We start from the raw sequence: 24,363 nt of genomic DNA on the forward strand, positions 1-24,363 counted from the left end.
GTGCCCTAACTCATCCCACCTGTGCCATCCCCCCATATTTGGTGGGGCCTGGATACTACAAAGGTATAGAAACCGTGCTTTATCTTACAACGTAGAAAGGGAAAACAGTGACAACTGTTTAGACTTTGTCGCTCCCAGGACAAAAACGACTGAGTTTCAAGTAAGAGAGCACTCTGTATGGTATAACAACAAAGAAATTGATTTAGACTTAGAACTCAAGTTTAAGCCGCAACAAATGCAGGTGTAGCTATGAACGTCTTCTTCGAGCGTTCAATTAATGAAAAGGCGCAAGGAGTTGGCGCAAGGGCGTGTCTAGAATATCAACCAGCCGCAACGAAGTGGGCTCTTCCATTTTGGTGCCCAATGAATTTGAACCATAGAAAAAAACAGCACAGGACAAACATGGTTGCCACATTTACGTCGCAAAAATTCAGCAATTCTAGATATAAAAGTTTAGCTTTACTTCAAGCTTGTAGGTTGTCAGGATTCTTTCTTCTTTTATCTTTATACAACTAAGAAATAGTACTGCAGCCCCCATTGTTGTTGAAATGGTTGGCTCCAATCCCCAACGGCCGTTTCGATAGCCACACTTCACAGAATCTAACAGTGAATGTTCAGTTCTCGAAGTAACCTCCAGAGCTAAAGGAGAAAATGTTTCGTTTCTGGCTTCCCGTTTTTCTCGTCTACTTTGCGGCGTGTTTCTTGCAGCGGGGCGCGTCTTTCCCCGGCGGGGCCCCGACCGACGCGTGCCAGAACCTGACGCCGGGGCACGTCAACATCACGGCTAACTCCTCCGCAAGCCCGTTCACCATCATGCCGGCTAGTACCACCTACCAACCCGGAGGCACACTGCGCGGTAAGTGGCGACAGACCTCCCCCCCCCCCCGAAAAATAAGAAAGTCAAGCTAAAACCCTTGTGTATCTTTTCACTAATAGAGATGTTCTTGAACTTTGCTTACTATACCAGCAAAACTTGCCACCCAAAATGCAAGAAATAGCGCCTCAGGGGTCAAGATTTCCAAAGTTTCTCCAGAGCAGCATGCCCTTGGACCGCCCTAGGATTGTGAAAGATATGTTGGGAGGGCGTCGTCCCTCAAAATTCGAGCTGAAACCCTTTTTTTAAATATTTTTCACTCTACCAGCAAAATTTGACCATAAAAATTCAGGACATATCGTTTCAGTGGGTCAAAGTAAGAAGGCAGCTGAATTTTGTACGGCACATGTACGACAAATATGACCAGGCCCTAAGGCTCGGTCGGCCAGACGTCGTACGATAGGTTTGCCGTGACAGCCAATTCGGAGGGCATTCTTGGGATAATCTTGGATACATCATACAGAATTCAGCTGTCTTGAAAACGAAAAGATTGTCGCGAATCCTTAATCGACAGTCAGTTTTGCCATAGCCTCGTTGCAAATCGTGTGACGTCTGTGACAACGACTTTATCTAGCTGTCTCTGTCATTTGTACTCACATAGCTGAGCAGAGTTTGACAGACTTCTCAAATGAATCAGTAACATTTTTCTAAAGACCTGACAAACGCGCTTATGGGTACGGAAACGAGTATTTATTATTAGACTCAGCTTAGTTCACCGCTTTATGTTTTGCTTGAAGAACTAATTTCATATTTTACATTTGTTTGTTACATGGAATGAAAATGCTTTATTTGTTTTCATGTATACAATGCTGTCATTTTAATACGTCTTTATAAGAGCACATAAAAGTTTAATTGAAACATAAATACATGTCAAAAAGGGGAAAAGACCAAAAGCATAGTAGCTTTGACAATCACTGCGACCTGATTTCGTATAGAATCGTCTCGAACCGACCGTTACACAAATGAATATCACGCCCCGACAGACACTTTCACTTAAGAGGTCTTAAAAACCCACTTCGTCAATCTTGAAGTGTAAAGGAGAAGGCGAGTGTTGTGGAGACAAGATTTTTGTTTCTTGACAACACGTCGTGGATGACTTAAGACATGATGTTTAAGACATGATGTTTAAGACATGATGGTCGCGAAATAAAACAATTTCGGAACGTAGGTGCGCACACACCTTTCTTCCTTGCTGCTAGTATTTGTCGCGCGAATTTTTGTCGTAGGATTTTGCACAGTTATAGCGCTCACTGACGCATGGTCTAGTGGTCTGCGCACTCTGCCTCTCGCCACATCTGGTTCAAATTCTGTGGAGCTGGCAGCCCGGGTTTGCGCCCAGTTCTAGACACGACTGGAAAAGAGTCGCATCGTCCCATCGGATAGGGGCGTAAAGCCAACGGCCCCGTGTTTGAGGGAGCTAGTGGCGTCAAACCTCTGCACGTAAAAGAACCGAACACACCTATCGAGAAGAGTAGAGGTGACCCGGTGTGCTTGGCTAAATACGCGAGACGTAGCAAAGCCACATTGCACTACGTACCAACGAAAACGTCATACTTCGTCCTCAGTCCTCGTTGTTTTATGAATGAGGAGCATGAGGTGGCCCGGTTAACTGATTGGGGTGGGCCAGGCTACTCAACCACCCTGAACCCCACCCCACACCCTCTCAATCCCCACTTGTAGATATAATTCTTATTTATTCAAATATTCTTAAGGTCCTACAAAGACAGGACAATAGATACCTAGGCCGCCTTGATGCAGGTTTTCCAACACTTCTTTAAAGAACGTTTGGGCCTAGCCTACATCTTTTCGAAATTGTTTCCCTTTTTTCTTTTCAATTTAGAAGTCCTAATGCCTTCTAGATAGAGCGTGGGGTCCCCAAACCTCTGTCAACAAAGAATCAAGAGGCTCTTGACACTCCACGCTTAAGTGATAACCCTTTAACCAAGAAAGCTTTCTCGTCAATTAAAGCGGGGTAGGCTCCGCTGAAAGTACACGCGTATGTCAAACACACGCAGACAAGGGTACTTGACAGAAATGTGGAGCTTTTGCATTAAGTCTGCCGAGATGCTTTAACTACACACCACACAATGTTCCAAGACAAACTGGACGAACTAGGTCTTCGCACTAAGTATTGGACAGGCCTTTACTTTTGCTGTTAACTTTGTAGATAGATTGCGATCGCTACCATATTGAATATATTGATATAATTGGTATCCATCTTTCTTTAGATTGTAGTATATAAGTTAAATAATAGGGATTAGGGAAGGAAAAGTATTTTTCTTTGGAGGACTAGAAAAAGGGCAACCTTTTCTTCGTCCTCCAGGTCAATTGCATTTTGCAGTCTAAACATCACATAATGTGTTCGTTAACATGGAATGCTGAGTGCCTTAAAAGCATGGCAAAGCCGACATTAACAAAAACAGCATGACTTTGCACAATCTATAGCTAATCGGCTGAACGTCTTCCACTGTACTACGTTCTAATTTGGCGATTGATATGCTTTGGTTCCTTCTGATTTCTACTGTTTCTACTGAAAGCTAGCTTTAGCTTATTTCAAGTTCAAAAAATATTTCTACTGCTTCTTTCGATTGAAATCTGACACCGGTCTATCATCTCTTATGCGCAATGAAATCCTGAAAAAATGCTGACCTCCTCTCACACATTTATGGCCTTCCCACGACCACTAGTACTAGTACTCCTCAACGAAGGTCGGCACTGGTTTGAGACTTGGGAGTAGCGTTGAATTCATCCTATTCTAGCTCCAGTTTGCTCCTCTGATCGCATTTAAAGAAAATGTGACTTTCCTGGCTTTGATTTTTCAAAATTTGTAGTCAGCCGGCGCAGACGACTTTCTAAAATCAGAAACCAACTTCGCCCACCATCTCCCTACCACATATGATTGCTCACACTCACCGCTAACTCCTAACCATGGCCTGGAGAAGGTCAGGCGGCCATGGCCGGCTATGTGTGACAGGGCCCGGGGCTATACATATCGTAAATTCAAAGTGAAGTTTCCAATGTTTCCTTCAAGAGTAGAAGTATATCATTTTTTTTGTCTTTGTTCAACAGTTATAGTAATGGTTGTCTCAATATTCACGGAGAGGCATTTTTGGTCTATTTCTATTTTCGCAGTTACATATTTTCCATACGCTAGTCACGTAGAGTGACAGGATATGATCATGATCAATGGACACATGTAATGTTAATAAAAAAATATTTTGTTTACTTTTCAACAGTTCAGGTAATGGGAGCCTCCTTCCGAGGCATCCTTCTCCAGGCCCGAGACAGCACCAACCAGGCGGTCGGCTTCTGGTCGGACTTTCCCGACTTCACCCGATCGCTGACGTGCAACAACTCGGCAGACTCCGTCACTCATCAGAACACTTCGATGAAAGTCACCGGAACCAACTTCACCTGGAACGCACCGAGGACTTCTCCGGGGGATGTAGAGTTCGTGTAAGTCTCAGCTTTATTTTTGAATCCGGGAAAACTCGGTTCATCTAAAATATTTATATTTCTAACACCAAAAACTCTTTTATTCCTAAACATTCCTACCATTCACACATTAACAACAATAATGCAAAAATGTGGCTCCTGTTATATACTGTATGTCTCTTGAAGGAAATTGACAATTGTTAACATACACCATTCGTTGAAGTATGTAATGTTTAACTGGCTATTGTTCACATCTTCTCCTTCCCTTTCTAGCGCGACGATTGCCCAGTCACGTGAGCAGTACTGGCTGAGCATCACCTCAGACCCCGTCTCTGGAGGTAAGACTTACTACAGAGAAACGGCAACCGAAAAGACAAGCCTCAGTGGTGATAGCCTCCATAGCAGGGCCTTCTTTGGGGGGCTTGTCGTACACTGTTTGCTGATGACTTCTTTTTGCATTGGGTCGTTTGTGCAGCCAACCTGTAACTATCAATTTAGGCCTAATGGTTACGGGCTGGCTGCTCAAACAACCAGTACAAAAATAAGTCAATGCAAAAAGTGTATCATAAGCAAAAAAATGCATAGAGAGTCAGCTATAGAGGCTACAGTAGCGATGCATGTAATCTCAAAGCTTCTTACTTGTTAGCTGTGCCGATAGTATAGTTTTCGGCTTACCATAACTAGAGTTCTCTCTCTCTCTCTATATATATATCTATACATGTATATGCATCATTCTTATTTACACTTCTTATCTTGTCCTTTAAGGAAACCGAGCCAACATCCACTTTGGATCTGCAGTCTTCAGCCTGCTGACCATCATACTGCTGACCAACTGGGTGGTGGAGGGGTAGCGACCACATCTTCATTTCAGCAAGGAGTTTTGTATAACTGTACCTTGAACTGGTGTGAATCAGTTTAAAACAAATTACACTTGTGATTCCATACTGTTAACAGTCTACGGTTAACAGATACTGTTGGTATCTTATTTTTCTTGAGAAGGTAGTTCTTAAATGGTTTCTGGATGTGTCAGAAAGAACAAAGAAAATACTATTTTTAAAGCATTTATACTAGAGCATACTAGATTGGCCGCTTTCATTTGGAAACTTATTCTGTTTGTGTTGCTGAATATATCATACTGTTAAGAAGTATACACACAAGACCTATTCAAGTCTGTAGCAACCATTTATTTACATGGTTTTAATATTGGGGGACTACTGTACACCAGAAACAGACATAACTCTTCAGCCTTTAGCAACAATGACTGTGCTTTAGGTTGTGTGATATCATTTTTGTAATGTAAATTGTTTTAAAAGACAGTAGTTTCAACTTTCTTGGATTTAACATTCTACCTTCATGTCTGACAAAGGTCTTGGTGACCATGGCATTGGCTTTAAAACACAAGGTAGATACATGTATCCAAATATGTTATCTATACGTAAAACATTTAAGTATTGTATAGTGAAAGGGCCTAGCATTGTTCTACTTGAATACATTTTGCAGTTCAAGATTTGTTACTTGCAAGTCTGTGTTCACATTGTAATTATAGGCATTGTATAATGCTGGATTGTTTTGCTTTGTCTTGTTATAGCTACAACAATGGATTGGACACTTGCAATGCCAGGTGTTAAATATTTTATCAGCTTCAGGAGAATCAAATGTTGTACTTTCAGTATTCAGTTTTACTAAACATAGGAAGTCTATGTTGCTTTTGACACACAACTTTGAAATCCTTTGACAGAAAAGTTTTAAACTTTAGATGCATATATCACAGACGTACAAGACAAGAATCCAATTGGTTTTGACTGAACTTATCTTTCACTTCATTTCAAACAAACCTTGCCAGTAGAAATCTGATACACTCTTAGACTTCACACCTTAGATTAGCCTTTGAGTGTCTTCAGTAGTCCTTACTACTTAAAGAACATGGAACAAGAACAAGCCAAGAAGTTGCAAACAGTGTCTTGCAGCAGTGTTGCTGTCTCTCTCTACTTCTTGTTGGATGGCTGGGGCAGGCGGTGCTGGTCGCAGTCCATGTCCACGTCGTAGAAAGACAGGGGGTTGTAGGAGTAGTACTCTGCTGCTTTGTACTCAGGGCCTGCCGCCTGGGGCGCCTCTGGAGAATGGAGGACAAAGAACACAGTCAGACATCAGCTTACTGAGAAAATCAATCAGCAATTTAACCTGGGTTTGCAACTACATGGGCTTCATTCCATGTGTGTACAGAATCTAATCTGGAATCCAAAACTATTATAGCTCCTGAGTCTCCTCTCCACAAATATATGTAGCAAATCTCCTCACTATTTGCGGAGAGCAGACTTAGGAGCTATAATAGGTTTGGATTCCAGGCTATACAGGAACAGCATGAGAACTTTCTTTCCTTTGTGCCCATGAGGGACCATCATCATCATTAATGTCCCCGTGTATGTAGGTAACCAATATCATTACAGTCAAACCTGTACAAGTGACCACCTCAACATAAGGACCACATGGCCAATGTGACCACTTTTGGTGGTCCCTTAGATAATTTTTTTCCAATTGACACAATCATGTCTATTGTGACAACCTGTCTACATAGACCAGATTTTAATGGTGCCCAGTGGTCTTCTTGGCCAGTTTGACTGTATGCAAGGGCAAGGTTAAGACAATGAACCCTTTGGAACTGTATAGCTGCAGCAAATATTGTAACACAGTATATGTTGTGTGCTGATGGTTTACATCAATTCAAAAAGTGCACTGGATCAGTACAATACAAGGGGACAAGGGGAAGAGTTTCAAAGAAAGTTTAGCACCAGGTTTGGACATAACTACATGCACATGTTATGGATTAAATAAAGTAAATCTAACTGAATAGAGTATGACATCCAAACCTATCTTAGATGCCAAGTCTCTTTCGTGCGGAGAGGAAAAAGGATGGAATGGAATGCCTTCATCTATCCAATATGCTATAAACATACAATGCCCTGTGGGGTGTAATATATGTGTTGACAAACTTCATAAGTACTATCTGTAAGACTTATGTAGGATAGGAACACTTTTCTTCCTAAAAATTCTCTGACTTTACACACATCAACCTTAACATGTCATGACTGCAAACTACATACATTCCGTTACATGGGTTGCTAGTAAGGTATCACAAGGGTCATGGTAAAACCAGTACTATAGTGTTAAACCACTAAGGGTAGGAGTGTGGAAAGGACGTTCATCCTTTTTTCTGACTGGTACATCTTCTCTTGGAGAATCTACCGCACGTCAAAGTCAAATGCATGTATTCAGAATGGGGTGTCGACCAGATATCATAGGAAAATGTATATGTTGAAGAGTTAGTCAGGAAGAGAATGAGAAGAGTCAGTGTGGCACACGTAACATGAGAAGTGGGGGGGGGGAGGCGAGACAGGGAGGCAAACGGGGCTCGTCTGTTCTACATAACACCTGCCTCCCTCACCTGGCTCCCCGTCCAGACCAGGTGTGCTCTCTTCACCTGCCGACAGGTGTTCCTCAGGTACCACCTGGTCTTCATTGGTCTGGGCAGTTGCTGTTTGTTCTAACTCCGGTGGTTCATTCATGTCTACTTGCTCCTCCTCCTGTGTTGCTTGGACATCAGTTGGTTCTTCTGGTAAAGCTGATGCCTGTGGTGTAACTTCCTCCGGTGCTTCAGTCATCACCTCTTCAGCCTCTGGTTCTTGAGTTATCATCTCTTCAGCCTCTGGTGTTTCAGTTATCACTTCTGCAACCTCCGGTTCTTCAGTTATCACTTCTGCAACCTTCGGTTCTTCAGTTATCACTTCTGCAACCTCCAGTTCTTCAGTTATCACTTCTGCAACCTCTGATTCTTCAGTTATCACTTCTGCAACCTCTGGTTCTTCAGTTATCACCTCTGCAGCCTCCAGTTCTGTACCCTCCACTTCTGCAACCTCAGGTTCTTCAGCTACTACCTCTGCAGCCTCATCTATCACTTCTGTAACCTCCAGTGCTTCAGCTACCACCTCTACAGCCTCTGGTGCTTCAGTTATCCCCTCTGCTGGGGCACTGACTACCTCGCCTTCAGAATCTGAACTTGAGCTTGAAGTCGATTCAGAGCTTGAGGATGCCACCTCTGCAGCCTCAGCTATCACCTCTGCAACCTCTGGTTCTGAGGCTGCTATCTCTGCAGCCTCAGTTATCACTTCTGCAGCCTCTGGTTCTGTAGCTACCACCTCTGCAGCCTCTGGTTCTGTAGCTACCACCTCTGCAGCCTCCTGTTCTGTAGCTACCACCTCTGCAGCCTCTGGTTCTGCAACTACCACCTCTGCAGCCTCCGGTTCTTTAGCTACCACTTCTATGGCCTCTGGTTCTGTAGCTACCACTTCTGCAGACGTTGGGACTTGAGCTATCACTTCTGCAGACTTGGGCACTTTAGCTACCACCTCTGTAGTCTCCGGTTCTTTAGCTATCACCTCTGTTTGTCCACTGACTGTCTCGGCTTCGGAATCTGAACTAGAGCTTGAACTGGATTCAGAGCTTGAACTAGAGCTTGAACTTGTCCCAGAGCTTGAGGACGTTGACGCAGCGGATGCCGGCCCTTCCTGAGCGGTAGACTGTGACTGTGCTTCCTCCGCTGCGACCATCTCTGCTACAGCTGCTGAGATGGTGGTGGGTTCCTGAGCTAGATCCTTGTGCGCTTTAGCTGCCAGGGACTCCCCAACTTCTTGCAAACCCTCTCCCTCCACTTCTATTGCACCAACAAGACAACATCTTAATCCATTCCTTCTTAAAACAATGTTCTTTCTACTACAGCTTTTAAACTTTGCCTTCATTTTTTTTTCTTTTCCTGCATTTTGTACATCTTGAGCTGGAAATTTAAAGGTTTTAGTTAAGCCAAATCAGAACCCTGGAAGAAAAGGAACAATAAAAATGTTAAATTCTGTTGCACATTGCAAAAAAAACAAACACTTTCTTAAGACAATCACCTGTAGCATCACCATCTTCCACTGCTTTGTCTGGGAATGTAGCTTGTCTTGGCTCTCCTTCCTTTTTCGTTTCCTGAACTACAGTGTCTTGGATCTGTGTGTCTACACTCTGTGCCTTCACTAACAGTTCTACCAGCTTTCCTTTCCTGTCAGATGTCTTGAATTTGATTCCCCTCTCTTTGAGAAGCTGTCTTAGCTCTGGGACAGTTTGGTGATTATGGTGCGTGTTTTCACTGAGCTTTGAATTTGATGAGTTATGAGGTGACAATGTTTGAGAAGTCGTGTTTCTGCTACTTGTTGAATCTATCCCTGATGATCTGCTACCATCCTTGGCTTCTAACTCACTGAGAAGTGTTAAAAGGTCTGCTTTCCTTGAGGATGCTTTAAACTTAATGCCTTTTTGTTTGAGAAGTTGTTTCAGGACTGATACAGTCCATTGGCTAGCTACTTGGTTAGGTGTAGCTGTCCCTTTTGCTGTTGCCTCACTTTTAGACTTCAGTCTCCTTTCTCTCTTGACTTCATTTGAGGTATTAGGCACTGGATCTAAAAAAGAAAAAGACAAGGGCAAAAATTACAAAAATGTTTTGTTGATTAATTTTTTGGGGTCAATTTTTCCAATCTGTCAGCCTGCAAGAGGACAGTAAGATATGAATTTAGGCAAGAAAAGGGCCAAGGGATCTTAATAAAACAAAGAAACAAAGAAACAAACAAACAAAAGGGATCGCAACAAAATTCTCAAGAAGACTGAAGTATTCCATGAGGCAACAAAATTGCGGAAAATCGGCATATGATTTAATCTCTGAAAGAAATCTGTGTATGGGACAGCGTGAATATTACATGTGTGTCTACTAAATACTTTTGCATATTATAGATTGAGGGAATGGGGATAGATATGGGAACAGTTTTGTAAGGCATTAGGGTGGTGGGGATATTTAAAATGGTTGGGGTTAGCTGAAGTGAGGGGTACATTGGTGTCATGTCTGATTAACATTGGTGTGTTATACAGGGCAAGGTGTTCAGCAGAGCCATTGATCTACGTAATGACGAGGTAGTATGCTCCATGACGAGGATATCATGTTTCAATTTCTTACTCTATTAGCTGTTTATAAAGTTGCTATGACCATTAGTGAATAGAATATTGCACAAGCAGTGCTTAAGTAAAAGAGTCACTAGATAAGTAAGTATACATTTGCACCTATAGTTAATATGATGTATCTCTTCTGTATTGAATGAGTTCATGACTTGCAAGGAAAGAGTTGATAGAACCTTGTATGTGTTAAGTACAGCAACAATAAACCTGGTCCTTTCTTCAAAAACATATCTAGCATAGACCTCACACTATTCATTGAAGCTATACTAATCATGAATGTCTTGTTCCTTACACTAACTTTTCACTCATAAATATAAATCTATAAAAATATGTTAAAACATGTTAGACGTAGAGTTAGAGCCAAGAAGAGGTAAGATGGTCACAGCGTTGACCAAGTCTTAGCCATCACAAAAAGGTTACCTGCTGCCTTGGGGGGAGGGGGTGGGGGTGCCTTGGCCCCCTGGGGTGGGGAAGTGGTGGCCTTACTCCCCCCTGCATCAGTAGTGAGTGGTGCATGTTGGAGGAGGGCTGCACATGGTCTGGTCACCACCTCTGGTCTCAGGACATACTGTACAGAGATGGGAGGAACAAAACTCACTGAATACAGGTGTAACCAGGTTTATGGGGTCAGGGGTCGACCTTGATCGAGGCCCCGGATGTTAGAGTTCCCGGTTCCAGTTGAGTTATGGGGCAAGTTCAAACAAGTTGTTGTTGTACTTATCTTCGTAAGTTTAGAGCGTGCACGCTAGTTAGTTAGGTTCAGTTCCGATAACACCGTGTCTAAGAGGAACATTCTGCAGACTCACGGACACAAGGTAAGACCAACTTTCCTTGTTACATTGGTGCCAGAAGTGGCCCTGTGAGATGTAACATTCCTCACAGGGGACGAACTCGGAGGTTCGAGTGCAGATTCGATGGCGAATCTGAGGGAAAAGGGGGGAGTAATGTAACAGGGACTATCATGCAGCAGTGATAGCACCCACCAACTGCTCAGCCTATGGGGTCACGACCTTTTAGTCTAGTGGTTAGAGTGCGTGAGGTTATGATCCGGAGCTCGGGGGATCAAACCCCGGGGCCGGCAGTTTATGTTACTCCCTTTTGGTGTTTCACATCGCCCAGACCTGTTTTGTTTACGTGTCAGGGGCCTTCAGCATATTTTTTCCTCGATTTGGTTTTGGCACCAGCAAATATATCACCGTTCTAAAATGCGCTTAGAACATATCTTAATCTGGACCTAACCTTTTAAAATTTATTTCGTTAGGCTTCTTAGTCTTAATAACAAAGTCGCTATCACTCTCTGATCGAGAAAATCTAGGTCAGGGTTATCGCCCCCCCCCCTCCCCACAAAAACGCGTAGTTCACCATAATTCGCTCTTCAAAATGCATAAAAACTCTCAGATATTCGCACAAGCCCTTTATCTTTGTTAAGACGTCGATAAATGTTTCTAAATACGACTGTTTTCTTTGTAAATGGCAAAAAATATGGGCACCTTTCCTGCAGAAGTTAGAAGGGCGCCAATCCTTATGGGCGCCGCCATCTTGGATTACGTCATACAAACAAGGCATGTCGGGAGTGTAAGCGACAGGTGGATAGAAAGTGAAAGGTCAAAAAGTTTTTGTGAAGAAAACTCTCCCGTTTCTGTGCTTACAGAGAAAATAAAGAGACGTGGAAAGGCGTACGAACTCTGAAGGATCGTAGATGTAGCTGAACTGACCATTTCTGGCGAAAACCAAGAATACTTTTGACAGATGATGCACAAAAACACCCCTATGTCCCAAGTAGAATGCTCCAGCGGGGGAAATCCGGAATGATGGAAATTTCCACCTTTCTCTTTTCTTTGTTGGTGCTCTTTGTAAATAGGACTGGGGCTTTCCGCTAGTCACGGGAGGTGTAGTGCCATAAAATTTTCCAGATGGCGGGCAATCCTCGCCAGGATCTATTCCTGAAGATTTCTCAAAACCTTGTAGACAGAGAGCTTCAAGATCTTCGCAACTATGTCAGCGGAGCAAGTTATCTATCAGAGGGATTCGTCGAAAAAGCTAACGGTCCCCAGATCTTTATACAACTTGAGAAAGAAGGGAAGTTGAAGCCTGGCGATCTCTCGCTTCTGGCAAGTATCTTGAGAAAAGTCGGCAGACATGATTTCGCTGAGCAGGCTGAGAAGATCGCTGAGAATGAAAGGAAAGGTGTGTAATCATTGAGGGCTCTTCTATTTATTGGCAAATGTCACAGTACATTACACTGACCCTCGAGGCAGCGTAGCTGATATTAGACAGTCAACGGATAGGAACCGACAAATGGCAATTTACACATCACTATTTTGAATACAATGTCACATTGGCTCTTGGAGGTAAGGAGTGCCAAATACTAAGGGAAGATACACACGCCGTAGGTTTGAGTTTTCCCTGTACAAGTCTCGCTGCTTTGACCTGTTGGAAGAATGGCTTCAGCGTAACGGAGAGAGAGCCACCATAGAGGTCCTGATGAAGGCTCTGACTGAGGCAAACTTACAGACTGTTGTGGACGGGCTAAGGGAAAAATATCTTGGTAATATGTTCATTATTTACGTCAGCGAAGGAGGTTCACCTCCGACAGGGCACTGTTGTGGTTGTGTATGTATGTTCGCACCTATAACTCAAGATCCCTTGGATGGATTGGTATGGATTTTTGTATGTGGATAGCGAAAAAAACGCCACGATTTTGGGTTCACCAGCTTATTGTCGACTACTGCAGCATTACAGACTAACACCCCTTTCCTGAAAGTATTGTGGTGTAGTCCATAGATAGCTGGTTTGTCCAGCGAGGTCAATGACCTCAATTTTAGAACAGCCGGGTGACTTTGGACTAACATGTTATAGCACCAGGGCAGTTGCATGAAGAAATAAGAAAGAATTCTGCCTATTTCACGAAGGTGTGAGATCTTTGATGTCTCCTTATATGATTTAAATGTTCCACAGGCAGTGGCATGGACCGTCCGGTAAAACTGACCTCCACGCAGCTGGTAAACAACAGACGGCAGGTCGACATCACCCCGGAAGCTGCCGAGATCCTCTCCAGACTCCCGCCGCGACCCGTGGACGTGGTGTTAGTGGTGGGACCCATGAGGAAGGGAAAGTCTCATCTAGCAAATCTTCTCTGCAAAAGGAAGTCTGGATTTCCACTCGGATACGAACTAGAATCGGCAACGAAAGATTTCTGGTTCTGGATCGGTCCCCATCCCGTTCAGTTTGACCGGTACATCATGGTTATCGACACTGAAGGTGAGACAAGGATCTTGGAAAAAATGACGTATGATCGTGATACTGTATATGGAAAAAACACACGATATTAGTGACATTTGCTGCTTATCATCAAATACTAGTAGTGTTATAGAATTTCTGTCATGGACTAGTAGAATTTTGCCTCAAACCTGCTATGATGTTAAGTACCTAGCATCAGTTTCAAATGTACCTATACAGGTTTGGGTGACTACGCTGACGAGGAACAGAACGAGAAAGACCTGAAGTACCTCGTTTTGGCCACGCTGTTTTCCAACCACCTGGTCTTCAACCTCCAGGGCAACCTAGACCACACCTTCGTGTCCCAACTGAGGTATGTCTAGATGTCGTTTTACCATCAGATGTTGTGACAGTAACAATTCAGTTATTTTGAGAATCTTATGACACATAATCTTGTCGGTCTAGATCAAGCTAGATAGACGCTATCATGCAGTTGTTTTGTTGGTGTTCAACTCTAGACTTATGGGAGACCTGTCAGAACATGTCCGTGTTGGAAAGGGCGGTGAAGACGAAGGGAGCGACCTTGGTGATCACTTCCCAGAACTGTGGGTTGCCGTGCAAAACACACATCTAGTTCCATCTCAGGTAAGTATCATTGCTCACAAAAAGTATCAGTATCTCCATGACTAAATCTTCAATCACATGCATAGCTGTCAATAGTTTGTCACGTTTATAGGCCTGCTTTGGTGACTCATAGGTACTGAATTTTGTGACACAAAATTTCTGTCGGGAAGGAAGCTAAATTCAATATGTAATTTATTCAAATTATCTACTAGCTAACACTGTTGCTTTCAGATAAGAATTTGATAGATGAAATCCTTCAAGCCACCACATATTGTTTTGTATGTCATATAGGGGCTGTCGCCAGATGAATTCCTGGAGGACGTTTTGAAACAAAAGAAGGGACACACGAGGGCTATCCGTGACCACAACGGAATGACGGACGCAGTGAAAGCTTTCTTTCCAAAGCGACATCTTCGACTGATTTCCCCTCCTACCGCAGACAGCCATACACTTAGGTACGCAGTACTACAAGGAAAATATATATATTTCTGTCCACAACATTGAATGAACATAGGAACTGTCACGACTCTGTGTCTCAAACGGTGTGTGGGGAACAGGCCTTTGATACGTTGATGAAGGTTAGACATCCAGGTAATAAGATACGCCAAAAATAATTACTCAAGCAACTGGATAAGATTTTGATTAAGATTTTCAAAATCTTATCCAGTTGCTTGAGTAATTATTTTTGGCGTAACAGGCCTTTGCACGTGAACAAACCCAACAGACTTTTGGAGAAATGCTGTCACTGTGTCTTTCAGAAACCTTGACAAAGTGAAGGATGACGTTCTTCAGAAGGAATACAACGACGCTGTCGACAACTTCACCCGGGAAGTCTGGAACTCTGGTCTGGTCAAGACCGTCAATGGAGTTGGCTTAAAAACAACAGGTCTGTGTTTTTGTCTGTTGGGGTGTATGCTATGTGATGCTTCTGTAGCAGGAGTATATCTGAAAATGAAAATGAATTCCACGTTGTCATCGAATGCTCAAGATATAAACATTGTCTTACGTCAATGTCACTGTACTTTTTGTTGCGTCAATAATGCTTCTTCATATATCTTTTAAAAGATGTATCGCTAAATTCATTTCAAATGGAAAGCTAACACACTGACACAAATAAGTAAAACTAGTCCAAGATTCATGGCAGCTAACTTCACCCTTTTCAGGTCTTCTGCACATCATGCGTTACTACGTCAACGCCATCAACGACCCCAAAGCCATGCCGTCTGTTCTCGGCGCGTACGAGGCCATGGTGGAGGGGGAGTGTCGCCGGGCTGTAGACGAACACAGGCAGATGTTCATGGAGACGGTTGAGAACACCGTGAGGACGTCAATGCCAACTGACGAGGAGGATTGCAACAGGAGAATCACGACAGCCGCAGAGGATGCAGTTTCGAAGCTGTGTTCAGACGTGGGGAAGTGGGACAAGTCTGGATCCTGGAAGGAATATTTTCAGGTAATTATAAATTTATTTTGATCTAAAATGAATTCGTGGAAGCACATACAAAAGAGTAAACTTCAACAAGCAAATTTTCAACCAAAACCATATGTAGTCTTCTTCAGAATGACTTACTGATTGCTCAAAACACGAGACGTGTGATGTGAGCAATAGGTCAAAGGTTATTGAAAGTCGGTGTCGTACCCCGTCACTGTTCAATGAAAGTTAGAAGGCCCTGATGTAGACTGCTTCTTTTTCTTCCCTCTCATAATATTGATTTATTGTATTCACAGTTTATTCGTTGTGACTAACCAGACCTGATGCTATTATATGTTCGTTGAATTTCAGGGTGAATTGGAGAAAGAACGCGTTTCCTTACTCCACCTAAACAGCTCCAAATCCAAGGCTCTTTGTGATGACCTCATGAAAGAAGTCGACCAATCCGTCCGACAGAACTTGGAAAAAGGAGTCTACAACAGAATCGGTGGATTCGACGCATATGTGAAAGATATGGATGCCGTCTACAACGCCTACAGGCACAGAGGTATGTATGTATAACAAGTCAACAATTCTATTGATGAATACAATTCTATAGAAGAACATGTTGTAACACGTAATGGAAGGAAAGTATTTCAAAAGGTCACGTGTGCAACATCGTTTGTCCATCTAACAACACGAAGACTATCTCTTCCTGTACAAATTTTACTTTTTGGTCTTGGTTATCTAACTTTTGGAAAAGGCCCTGCACTTACATACTATACCTCTTTGCCTCCGGAAAGGAGATTCACCTCCAACTGGGGTATTGTTTTTGGTTGTTCTCACCTATAACTCGTGATGCATTTTAATGATCTATAGGTAGGTATTGAGGTCCCGAAAAAACATAGCGATACCTAGCTGTATATTCAGGTACTGCAACATTACAGGCCGACACCCCCTTCCTGCAAGGAGAGTGGTACAGTCAATAGACACTGGTCTGAACGGCAAGGTCAATGACCTTAATTTAGGACATCCGGAGACTTGTTAGGCATCAGCTGTCATAGCGCTTGATTAGGCTAGGGCTATGGCATTACGAAATTCAGAAAAAATCTTGATATTTCATGGAGATCTTCGATTTCTTGATTATCTAGCTTCTGGAACAGGCCCTGCAGTTGAGACGGTTCTGGAGAACTTTCGCACGTCGGAGACAACACGGAGGAACATGATCAGGGACACGGAACAGAAGCTGATAGAAGAGGACAGGCGGCTGAAGGAAGAAGAGAGAAAGGTTTTTGAAAAATCAAGAAAATTATGAATTGTTGAAATATCTGAATGTACCATCTTGCTCACTTGCTTATGTCGATACTTCCATCCAGTAACGAGTCGAGATGGCAGCCCAAGTGTTTCGGTACACCATCTTTGTTAAAGAAAATGAGCAAGAAATGCAATAGAATGAAACTTAAAGAAGAAGTAGGCTGCTTTGTTTTGTTGTTGTTAGAGAGAGAGAGAGAGAGAGAGAGAGAGAGAGAGAGAGAGAGAGAGAGAGAGAGAGAGAGAGAGAGAGAGAGAGAGAGAGAGAGCAATTCGATGATGACAATTAAATACAATGGCGAATCTTGCTGCCCAAGCTGTTAACTATCAACTATCAGGGTTTGTTTGTTTGTTTGTTTGTTTATTTTTATTTTACCAGGGGAGTCATATCGCCAGCTGGCGTTTTTCAATGAGCCCTGGGGGGGGGAAATCCCCAAACAAAGTTGTTTACATAAAATAACAAGTAACAATACATAATGTGAAGTAAAATTGATATGAAACCAAAGTAACTTAGATAACATATCAAACAAAACATAATATTACCAAATATATAAATCAACATCATATACTAAGTGACAAAATATAATGGAATAAAATGAAATGAAATGAAATCAGGTTGAATTTGCATATCAATGTTGACATAATGTGAAATCATATTAATAAATGAGTGAACCAAAAATATATTTACATAAGAGATAACCGAAATTTAAACACTAGTTGAGTTCTCTTGTATATATAGTTTTGAAAGCACCGATAGATGTTGCATCTCTTACTTGTAGTGGCAGTGAGTTCCATAGGACCGCGCCAGAGAAAGAGAACGATCTCTTCTTGTACTGTAGGCGTGCTTTTGGTAGTTGAAGCCCCCCCTGTGTGCTGAAACGGGTGTTGTGTGTATGGGTATGGGCAGAAGTTGTGAAAAGTTGGGACATGTGTGGTGGTGATAGGTCATTTAGTGCTTTGTACATTAAGACGGCCTTAGCTCTTTTGTGGAGCCTCTCTACAGTGGTCCAGCCTAGTAAATTCAGAACGGTTGCGCTGGGAGTGTGGCGGTCGCACCCTAACACTACCCTGCCTGCTCTGTTCTGCAACTTCTGGAGTTTATCTAAGCACCCCTTACCTCCCTGGTCCCGGATCCAGACACTGCTGCAGTATTGGATGTGGGGGAGAAACAATGTATTATAGATTACCAGCATAGCTTGCCTGTTCAAGTATGGACTGAGGCATTTCATAATTCCAATTGTCCGAGCTAATTTCTTGGAGACAAGTAGAAAGTGGTCATTCCATAGTAGGGCATTGTCAATGACAACTCCTAGATACTTAAACGTGTCGACTTGTTTCAAGTCTGTATTAGCTAGGGTAAGTTGTAAATGCTGGTCAGAGGCTCTGGATCTTTGAGAGGCAACCAGCATAGATTTACACTTGGTAGGGTTTAAAGAGAGCTTATTGGCGATAAACCACTGAACTAGCCGGGTAGAGTCTTTCTGGATTGTTTCCTGTATTGTTTGTATTCTATTGTGTGCGAAGTATAAAATGGTATCGTCTGCATACATGGCTACTTTACATGACCGTATGCAGTTAGGCAAATCATTGATATACACAATGAAAAGGAGGGGTCCAAGAATGGACCCCTGCGGAACGCCACAGGTCACATGAGATGTTTCGGACAAAGCTGAGTTGAGACAAGTACGCTGCAACCTCCCAGTTAAGTAAGATGAGAACCATCTACATGACACATCGTCGACACCGTAGGCTTTCAGTTTACTCAACATGATGTCATGGTTTAGGGTATCAAAGGCCCTGGACAGGTCACAGAAGATCACACCGGTTTTTTGTTTTTTGTCTATTGATTCAATCCAGTCCTCAGTTACAAAATGCAGGGCAGTCTCACAAGAATGGCGCTTTCTGAAGCCTGACTGGCATTGTGAGAGGAGTCGGAACTGGTTAAGGTAGCCATATAACTGGTTGTGAACAGTCCGTTCTAGTATTTTGGAAATACCAGGCAGGATAGACACTGGGCGATAGTTACTTGGCATGGTCTTGTCACCTTTCTTGTGGATGGGCATGACTTTGGCAATCTTCCACTTTGTTGGGAACTCTCCTGTGGTCAGAGACTTGTTGAAAAGCTTTGTAAGCGATGGGGCAAGGATTTGTGCTCCTGCTTTCAGGAGTCTGTTATCAATACTGTCCATGCCAGTGGCCTTTTTTACATTCAGAGTTGATAACTGTTCAGTGACAGCCTCTACTGTAACTGGTGTGAGACTGAAGGTGCTGTTTGTCTCTTTCACAAACTGTGTTGGTGAAAAGGGTGAGACGGCCCCAGTGAATGTGCTACATAGGTCCTGTATGACTTTATGAAAGAAATCATTGAAAGTTTCAGCCATCCCTTTGTTGTCAGAGATACCCTGCCCTTCGTGTTCCAGGTATGTAACAGTGTTTGATGTCTTGTTTGGTAGTAATGTACGTATGGCCTTCCAAACCCCAGCCTGGCCCCCTTCTGAACCTTGAATTACTGATTGAGCTGCATGCTCTTTTTTAGCCTGACGGCATAAGTAATTCACATTGTTTTTCATTGCCTTGTAGTCAGTCATGTCGCTTGGACTACCAGAGCGTTTTGCTCTCTTGTACATATTGTCTCTGAGTGCAATGAGATCACGCAGGTCGTTTGTGAGCCATGGTGCAGGTGTACCTTTGATTTTACATTTTTTCAGTGGGGCGTGTGTGTTAGCTACGCTAGTAACTAACTCTTCCCAGACCTCGACCTGCTCGTCTATAGTCGGAAAGTTTTCAATGATATGCCATGGTATTTGGGCAAGATCTTCACAGTATCGCTCTTCATTAAACGATTTGTAGACTCTTCTACTTGTGACTCTAGGTAGAGGTCTAGGACTTTTGTTTCTATGAAAAGCAAAAGTCATAGCATGGTCACTAAAGCCCCCCTCGTAAGTCCCCTGGTTGTGTAGTCGTGTTTTCTCGTTAGTTAGGATCACATCTAACGAAGTGGAGGAGGTGTCAGTGGTTCTAGTTGGTGTCGTTATGATGTTATCCAGCTGGTACAACATACACGAGAATCTCAACTTTCCTATTGGCCCTGTGTTTTCAGAAGCCAGCCAGTTACAGTTGAGATCGCCCATAATTATAACTTCCTCATCTTCATCGGCAATTTTGTCTAAGCATTCATCAAATTTCTCAAAGAAAGCGTGGTCGTCGGATGGCGGTCGGTACATGGAACAAAACAAAATTCTTTTACGAGAGGGTGGGATAATCTCAGCCCATACGGCCTCAAGGCCTGGCACGTCCAAGTCAGGACGAGCTTTGTAAGGAATTTTGTCTGAAACATACAAAGCGACGCCGCCACCATGTCGAGAACCACGGTCCTTTCTGAGGACATTGTACGAATCAATGGAAACAAGAGCATCAGTAATAGAATCGTCCAACATAGTCTCGGAGACAGCAAGTATATCGGTCTTACTACAGTCTAGAAACGCTTCAAGTTGCGGCTTCTTTTTAACCAAACTACGAATGTTTTGATGTGCAAACAGAAGACCCTTGTGGTTCGATTTTACTGGTGCATCTGTCATAACAGATGATAAGTCATCATGATCGACAGATACTGAGTCGACATGGGACGTGATACCAGTCACAATACATTTCTGACACAGCCAATTATCAGTAGCATCCTTACTATCAGATTTATCTGCGCAGGTTGCGTGGAACCAAGTATCACATGAACTACATGAAATTCCTTTTCCTACCCTTTGATAACAAAGTCCACATGGGAATCTGGATGCCCTCGGTCCTGGGTTGGGAGACACATCACCAGACAGGAGTATGGCCAGACAGGAAAGCAGGTTTAACGTCCGTCTAGTTCTGTCAGTTACAGTCGACGATGGTGCCAGGCGTGTAAGTCCATACAGTCCAGGGTTGACCTTCACGATGCTGGTACTCTGGGTTATCCAGCTTCCAGTTTCAGCACTTACTTTGCTAAAAGTCCTTTCCCATGTAGGAATAGTAACAGGGCGCGGGAGAACCGCTAGGGCTAACACTAACATAAACAAAGCCCTGGGGATGCCGAGTACGACAGTGCCCCGAGTGACGGTGGAAAACCCTTGAACTACTAACATAATTCACGTAAGGTCAAACACTACTCTATAGTAACATTACTGTCTTAAGAAATACTCACAGTGTCAACAATACCTCTCAAGCTAGCTACAGTAGCTGGTCGTTCCAAGATGGAGTGTTTGCCTTCTCATATTTAAAAGACTACAAATATCGGAAAGAGAGGTCAAAAATGCAGGAAAGAGTTAATGTTAAGCAAATAATAAGTACTTATCTTTGAAACTGATTCACCACAGAATCGGATGGTGACGTTTGAAAGAGATTTTCAGTGGATTTAGGAATGGATTTTGAGGCAGAAATCAAACAGCAACCATCTTGGACCACATTGATATGCAAATTCAATAACTGGGTACATCAACTGAGCGTAAATGTGTTTTTCTATTCATATTCCAAATGTGAAGGAAATCTATTTATTTACTGGTAGAAAAAAGAGGCCAGAGCGGCAGCAGAGAGGGCAACTGAGGCACAGAAGCGTGCAGAGGCAGAGAGAGCGGCAGAGGAGGAGAAGAGGAGGGTAGCAGAGGCAGAAGTAAAGAGGCTGGCAGCAGAAGCTGAGATTAGTACGACCATCAAAAACACCAGTTACGGCAGCAGTGGACAGGTACATGTAATGTTGCAGTGATTGTGTAGTAACTACTATATATCCGATGGGTTCTAGAGGCTAACCCTAACCTTAGCCAGAAATATTAGATTATCAAATTATTCAAATAGGCGAGACTTGGGCTCAGTCCAAAGTTGGCCAGGAGTTCAAATGTCGTGCTTCGTTTCGGAGTTATGTGTGTTTAAAGGTTTTAAAGGCTAACCTGAAAGTAGTGCGGTATAGTCCAAAGGCAGCTTTTCTACTCGGAGAGGTCAATGACCTCAATTTGGACTACCCGGTTGGCTTTGGACGTGTTGAGCATTGACTGTTATAGCGCGTGATAAGGCTAGGGCTATGGCATTAAGAAATTCGCCAAAACTCATATTTCACTGAGGTATGAGGTCTTTGCTTTGATGATATTACTTTTGATGATTATGTCCAACTTATGTAATAATTTTGCAACGTTTGTCTTCTGATATCTTCCTGCTTGTCTGTTCGAACCCATAGGTTACCATAGGAGGAAGAAACATCTCTTACTCCGCAAACAACGGTGGGTTCTACCGGTGGCAATGGGTCTACAACGCCACTGCCCATGACGTCACCAGTAACGTTAGGGGAAAGTCAGGGAACCACCACAGTCAGCGGGGTGCCGTGGAGCACGCCATAGAAGATTTGTTCCACCAGCTGAAGGCCAAGAACATAATTTGAAGCTTGAAATGAAAGGTGCACACTGTACAAGAAGGTCAACTATGTCCAAAGTTTACACAAACACACAAAACAATAAAGGTAATCTATGTATTGATAAGAAAATTACGCAATGATGCAAGTTAGTGATCGAGTTGCAATCAGAAATGTTATACAATGACTTATAATAAAAACTGGTATACAATCAGAAAATTGGTATACAATCAGAAAACTTATTTAGTCTGAAAACTGGTAAACATTAGAAAAATGGTATACAATCAGAAAACTAGTATTCAAAAACAAAACTGGTACACAGTTAGAGAACTAGTAAACAATCGGAAATCTAGAATACAATAGAAAAAACTAGTATACAATCAGAAATCTAGTATTTCTGCTATACAATCAGAAAACAAATACAATCAGAAAACTGATATACATACGAAATCTGGTACACAATCAGAATACTGGTATTCCATCAGAAAACTAGTATGCAACCAGAAAACTTGTGTTGAATCAGAAAACCGGTATACAATTAAGAAACTGGTATTCAAACAGAAACCTTTTATACAATCAGAAACCTGGTATTCAATCACAAAACTGATATTAAGCCAGAAAACTGGTATATAATCAGAAAACTGATATACACTCAGAAAACTGATATCATATCATAGTGTTCTTACGTGCTACCGTATTGTGCATTTATAGTTTTACACATCAATTTTTGTAAACATCAGCTCTTATCAGCGATTTCAGAACCAGCCATTATTACCACATACTGGTACGTCGCAATACTCCCATCTCTTGTCGGGATCCGTGGTGTAGCACCAAACTCGTGCGTCATCTCCGTCAGTGCCGTCAGTAGGATTCCGGCAGTAGTTCTCCTCCAATCCGCTAGAGGGAAACATGGCCGGTGTCCTCCCGGGCTCATGTGGTGTCTGACTATCCCAGCGCTGACATGTCTTCCCTGTTTCAGTCACAGAGACGGTTCCTCGGTAGGATGCCCCATCTCCCACCTGGCATGAGTCTGGTGCATGGAATTTGAAAAGAGGTGTATAATGTCTTCGGCCGCATCGTAGGAGCATTTATTTTATCCCATGGCCAGGTACATGTACCTTTTTAAAGACAAAATTTTCACACGGAAATGATGCCATAGATGACGTGACTGTCATAGTTTTTTAACAGCAGTGTATGATGGTTTAGCACGATGGTCTAACGTGCCCAGTCAGCTGAATACTTAAACATATTGTTTATTGTTTATTGTTTATTGTTTCTTCGCATATGTACAATATAAAAAAACAAAGAGAAATAGAGTAAATAATACATGCAGGAGAGGCCAGAAGCCTATACGGCTTTTCGGGGGCCTCCCCTAAACTACTCAAATGGGATTTTTACAAAATTATATATCATCGAAACTAAGAAAAACTAACGAAAGAAGAAATTGGAATTTTAACATAAATCCTAATGAAACAAATGAAAAGAAGAGGAACTACAAAGTAAATTATGAGTTGTAAACATAATAAGTATTATAATGAATAACAATTTATAAAGAAATAGGTCAAAATTATACAAAAATAACAATCATATGAATTATTTTGTCATCAGATACCAAAGGAAAAGTGGAAAACAAGGAAAACAAACAAATCAGGAGAAAGTAATACTTGGATGTTCTATGACATCTATCTTTAAAAGTTTTTTGAAACTAGGTAAAGACGAGCAGGACTGTAGAATTTGGCTGAGATTGTTCCATACGGTGGGGCCTCTAAACATTATTGTATGTTGTTTTTGAGTAGTTTTTGTCTTAATCGATCTTAAAAGATTATGTTGTCTCGTATAGTGGTGATGGATATCTGAGTTGAAATTTAAAAGACCTTTGTATTGTTCAGGTAGGGAAGAGCTATTATGGACAATTTTATGGACAAATAAGGCAATTTGAAATTTATTGATGTCAAATACAGTCATAACATTTAAATCAGGAAACAGAGCTGCTGTGTGTGCTGTGAATGACGCATTGGCTGCTATTCGTACAAAGCGCTTTTGAAGGAGGTAAACAGGATTGATGGATGTTGTGTACGT

The 24,363-nt window shown here is 42.4% G+C and overlaps 3 protein-coding genes across 3 annotated transcripts; 2 read left to right on the plus strand and 1 right to left on the minus strand.

Annotated features, from left to right (window-relative positions):
- Positions 1–576: 576 nt before the first annotated feature.
- LOC136447418 (putative defense protein 3) lies at positions 577–5,401 on the plus strand. The gene is made up of 4 exons (XM_066446331.1): positions 577–856; positions 4,111–4,330; positions 4,583–4,647; positions 5,075–5,401. Exons 1-4 carry the CDS (start codon positions 652–654, stop codon positions 5,158–5,160), a joined length of 576 nt encoding a protein of 191 aa, XP_066302428.1. The 5' UTR covers positions 577–651; the 3' UTR covers positions 5,161–5,401.
- A 71-nt stretch (positions 5,402–5,472) lies between these two features.
- On the minus strand, positions 5,473–11,918 carry LOC136447417 (uncharacterized abhydrolase domain-containing protein DDB_G0269086-like). Its single transcript, XM_066446330.1, has 4 exons — positions 11,836–11,918; positions 10,766–10,913; positions 7,752–9,017; positions 5,473–6,422 (listed from the first exon to the last, which is right to left on the minus strand). Exons 1-4 carry the CDS (start codon positions 11,881–11,883, stop codon positions 6,295–6,297), a joined length of 1,590 nt encoding a protein of 529 aa, XP_066302427.1. The 5' UTR covers positions 11,884–11,918; the 3' UTR covers positions 5,473–6,294.
- Positions 11,919–12,154: 236 nt separating this feature from the next.
- On the plus strand, positions 12,155–22,867 carry LOC136447552 (guanylate-binding protein 5-like). Its single transcript, XM_066446546.1, has 11 exons — positions 12,155–12,532; positions 13,304–13,606; positions 13,805–13,937; positions 14,083–14,209; positions 14,480–14,643; positions 14,947–15,074; positions 15,352–15,641; positions 15,972–16,167; positions 16,751–16,887; positions 21,451–21,627; positions 22,114–22,867. Exons 1-11 carry the CDS (start codon positions 12,259–12,261, stop codon positions 22,312–22,314), a joined length of 2,130 nt encoding a protein of 709 aa, XP_066302643.1. The 5' UTR covers positions 12,155–12,258; the 3' UTR covers positions 22,315–22,867.
- The last annotated feature ends 1,496 nt before the right edge of the window (positions 22,868–24,363 follow it).

The sequence above is a fragment of the Branchiostoma lanceolatum genome, chromosome 13, assembly GCF_035083965.1.
Source record: "Branchiostoma lanceolatum isolate klBraLanc5 chromosome 13, klBraLanc5.hap2, whole genome shotgun sequence".
NCBI lineage: Eukaryota > Metazoa > Chordata > Leptocardii > Amphioxiformes > Branchiostomatidae > Branchiostoma > Branchiostoma lanceolatum.

Excerpts from the sequence above, each read along its gene's own strand:
- LOC136447418 (XM_066446331.1), top strand. The coding sequence starts at position 652 with ATGTTTCGTTTCTGGCTTCCCGTTTTTCTCGTCTACTTTGCGGCGTGT. Across the intron at positions 857-4,110 it reads ACCCGGAGGCACACTGCGCG|TTCAGGTAATGGGAGCCTCC; the intron begins GTAAGTGGCGAC and ends ACTTTTCAACAG. Across the intron at positions 4,648-5,074 it reads CTCAGACCCCGTCTCTGGAG|GAAACCGAGCCAACATCCAC; the intron begins GTAAGACTTACT and ends TTGTCCTTTAAG.
- LOC136447417 (XM_066446330.1), bottom strand. The coding sequence starts at position 11,883 with ATGGCGGCGCCCATAAGGATTGGCGCCCTTCTAACTTCTGCAGGAAAG. Across the intron at positions 10,914-11,835 it reads TTCTAACTTCTGCAGGAAAG|TATGTCCTGAGACCAGAGGT; the intron begins GTGCCCATATTT and ends ATCTCTGTACAG. Across the intron at positions 6,423-7,751 it reads TGGTCTGGACGGGGAGCCAG|AGGCGCCCCAGGCGGCAGGC; the intron begins GTGAGGGAGGCA and ends TCCATTCTCCAG.
- LOC136447552 (XM_066446546.1), top strand. The coding sequence starts at position 12,259 with ATGGCGGGCAATCCTCGCCAGGATCTATTCCTGAAGATTTCTCAAAAC. Across the intron at positions 12,533-13,303 it reads CGCTGAGAATGAAAGGAAAG|GCAGTGGCATGGACCGTCCG; the intron begins GTGTGTAATCAT and ends AATGTTCCACAG. Across the intron at positions 14,644-14,946 it reads GCAGACAGCCATACACTTAG|AAACCTTGACAAAGTGAAGG; the intron begins GTACGCAGTACT and ends TGTGTCTTTCAG.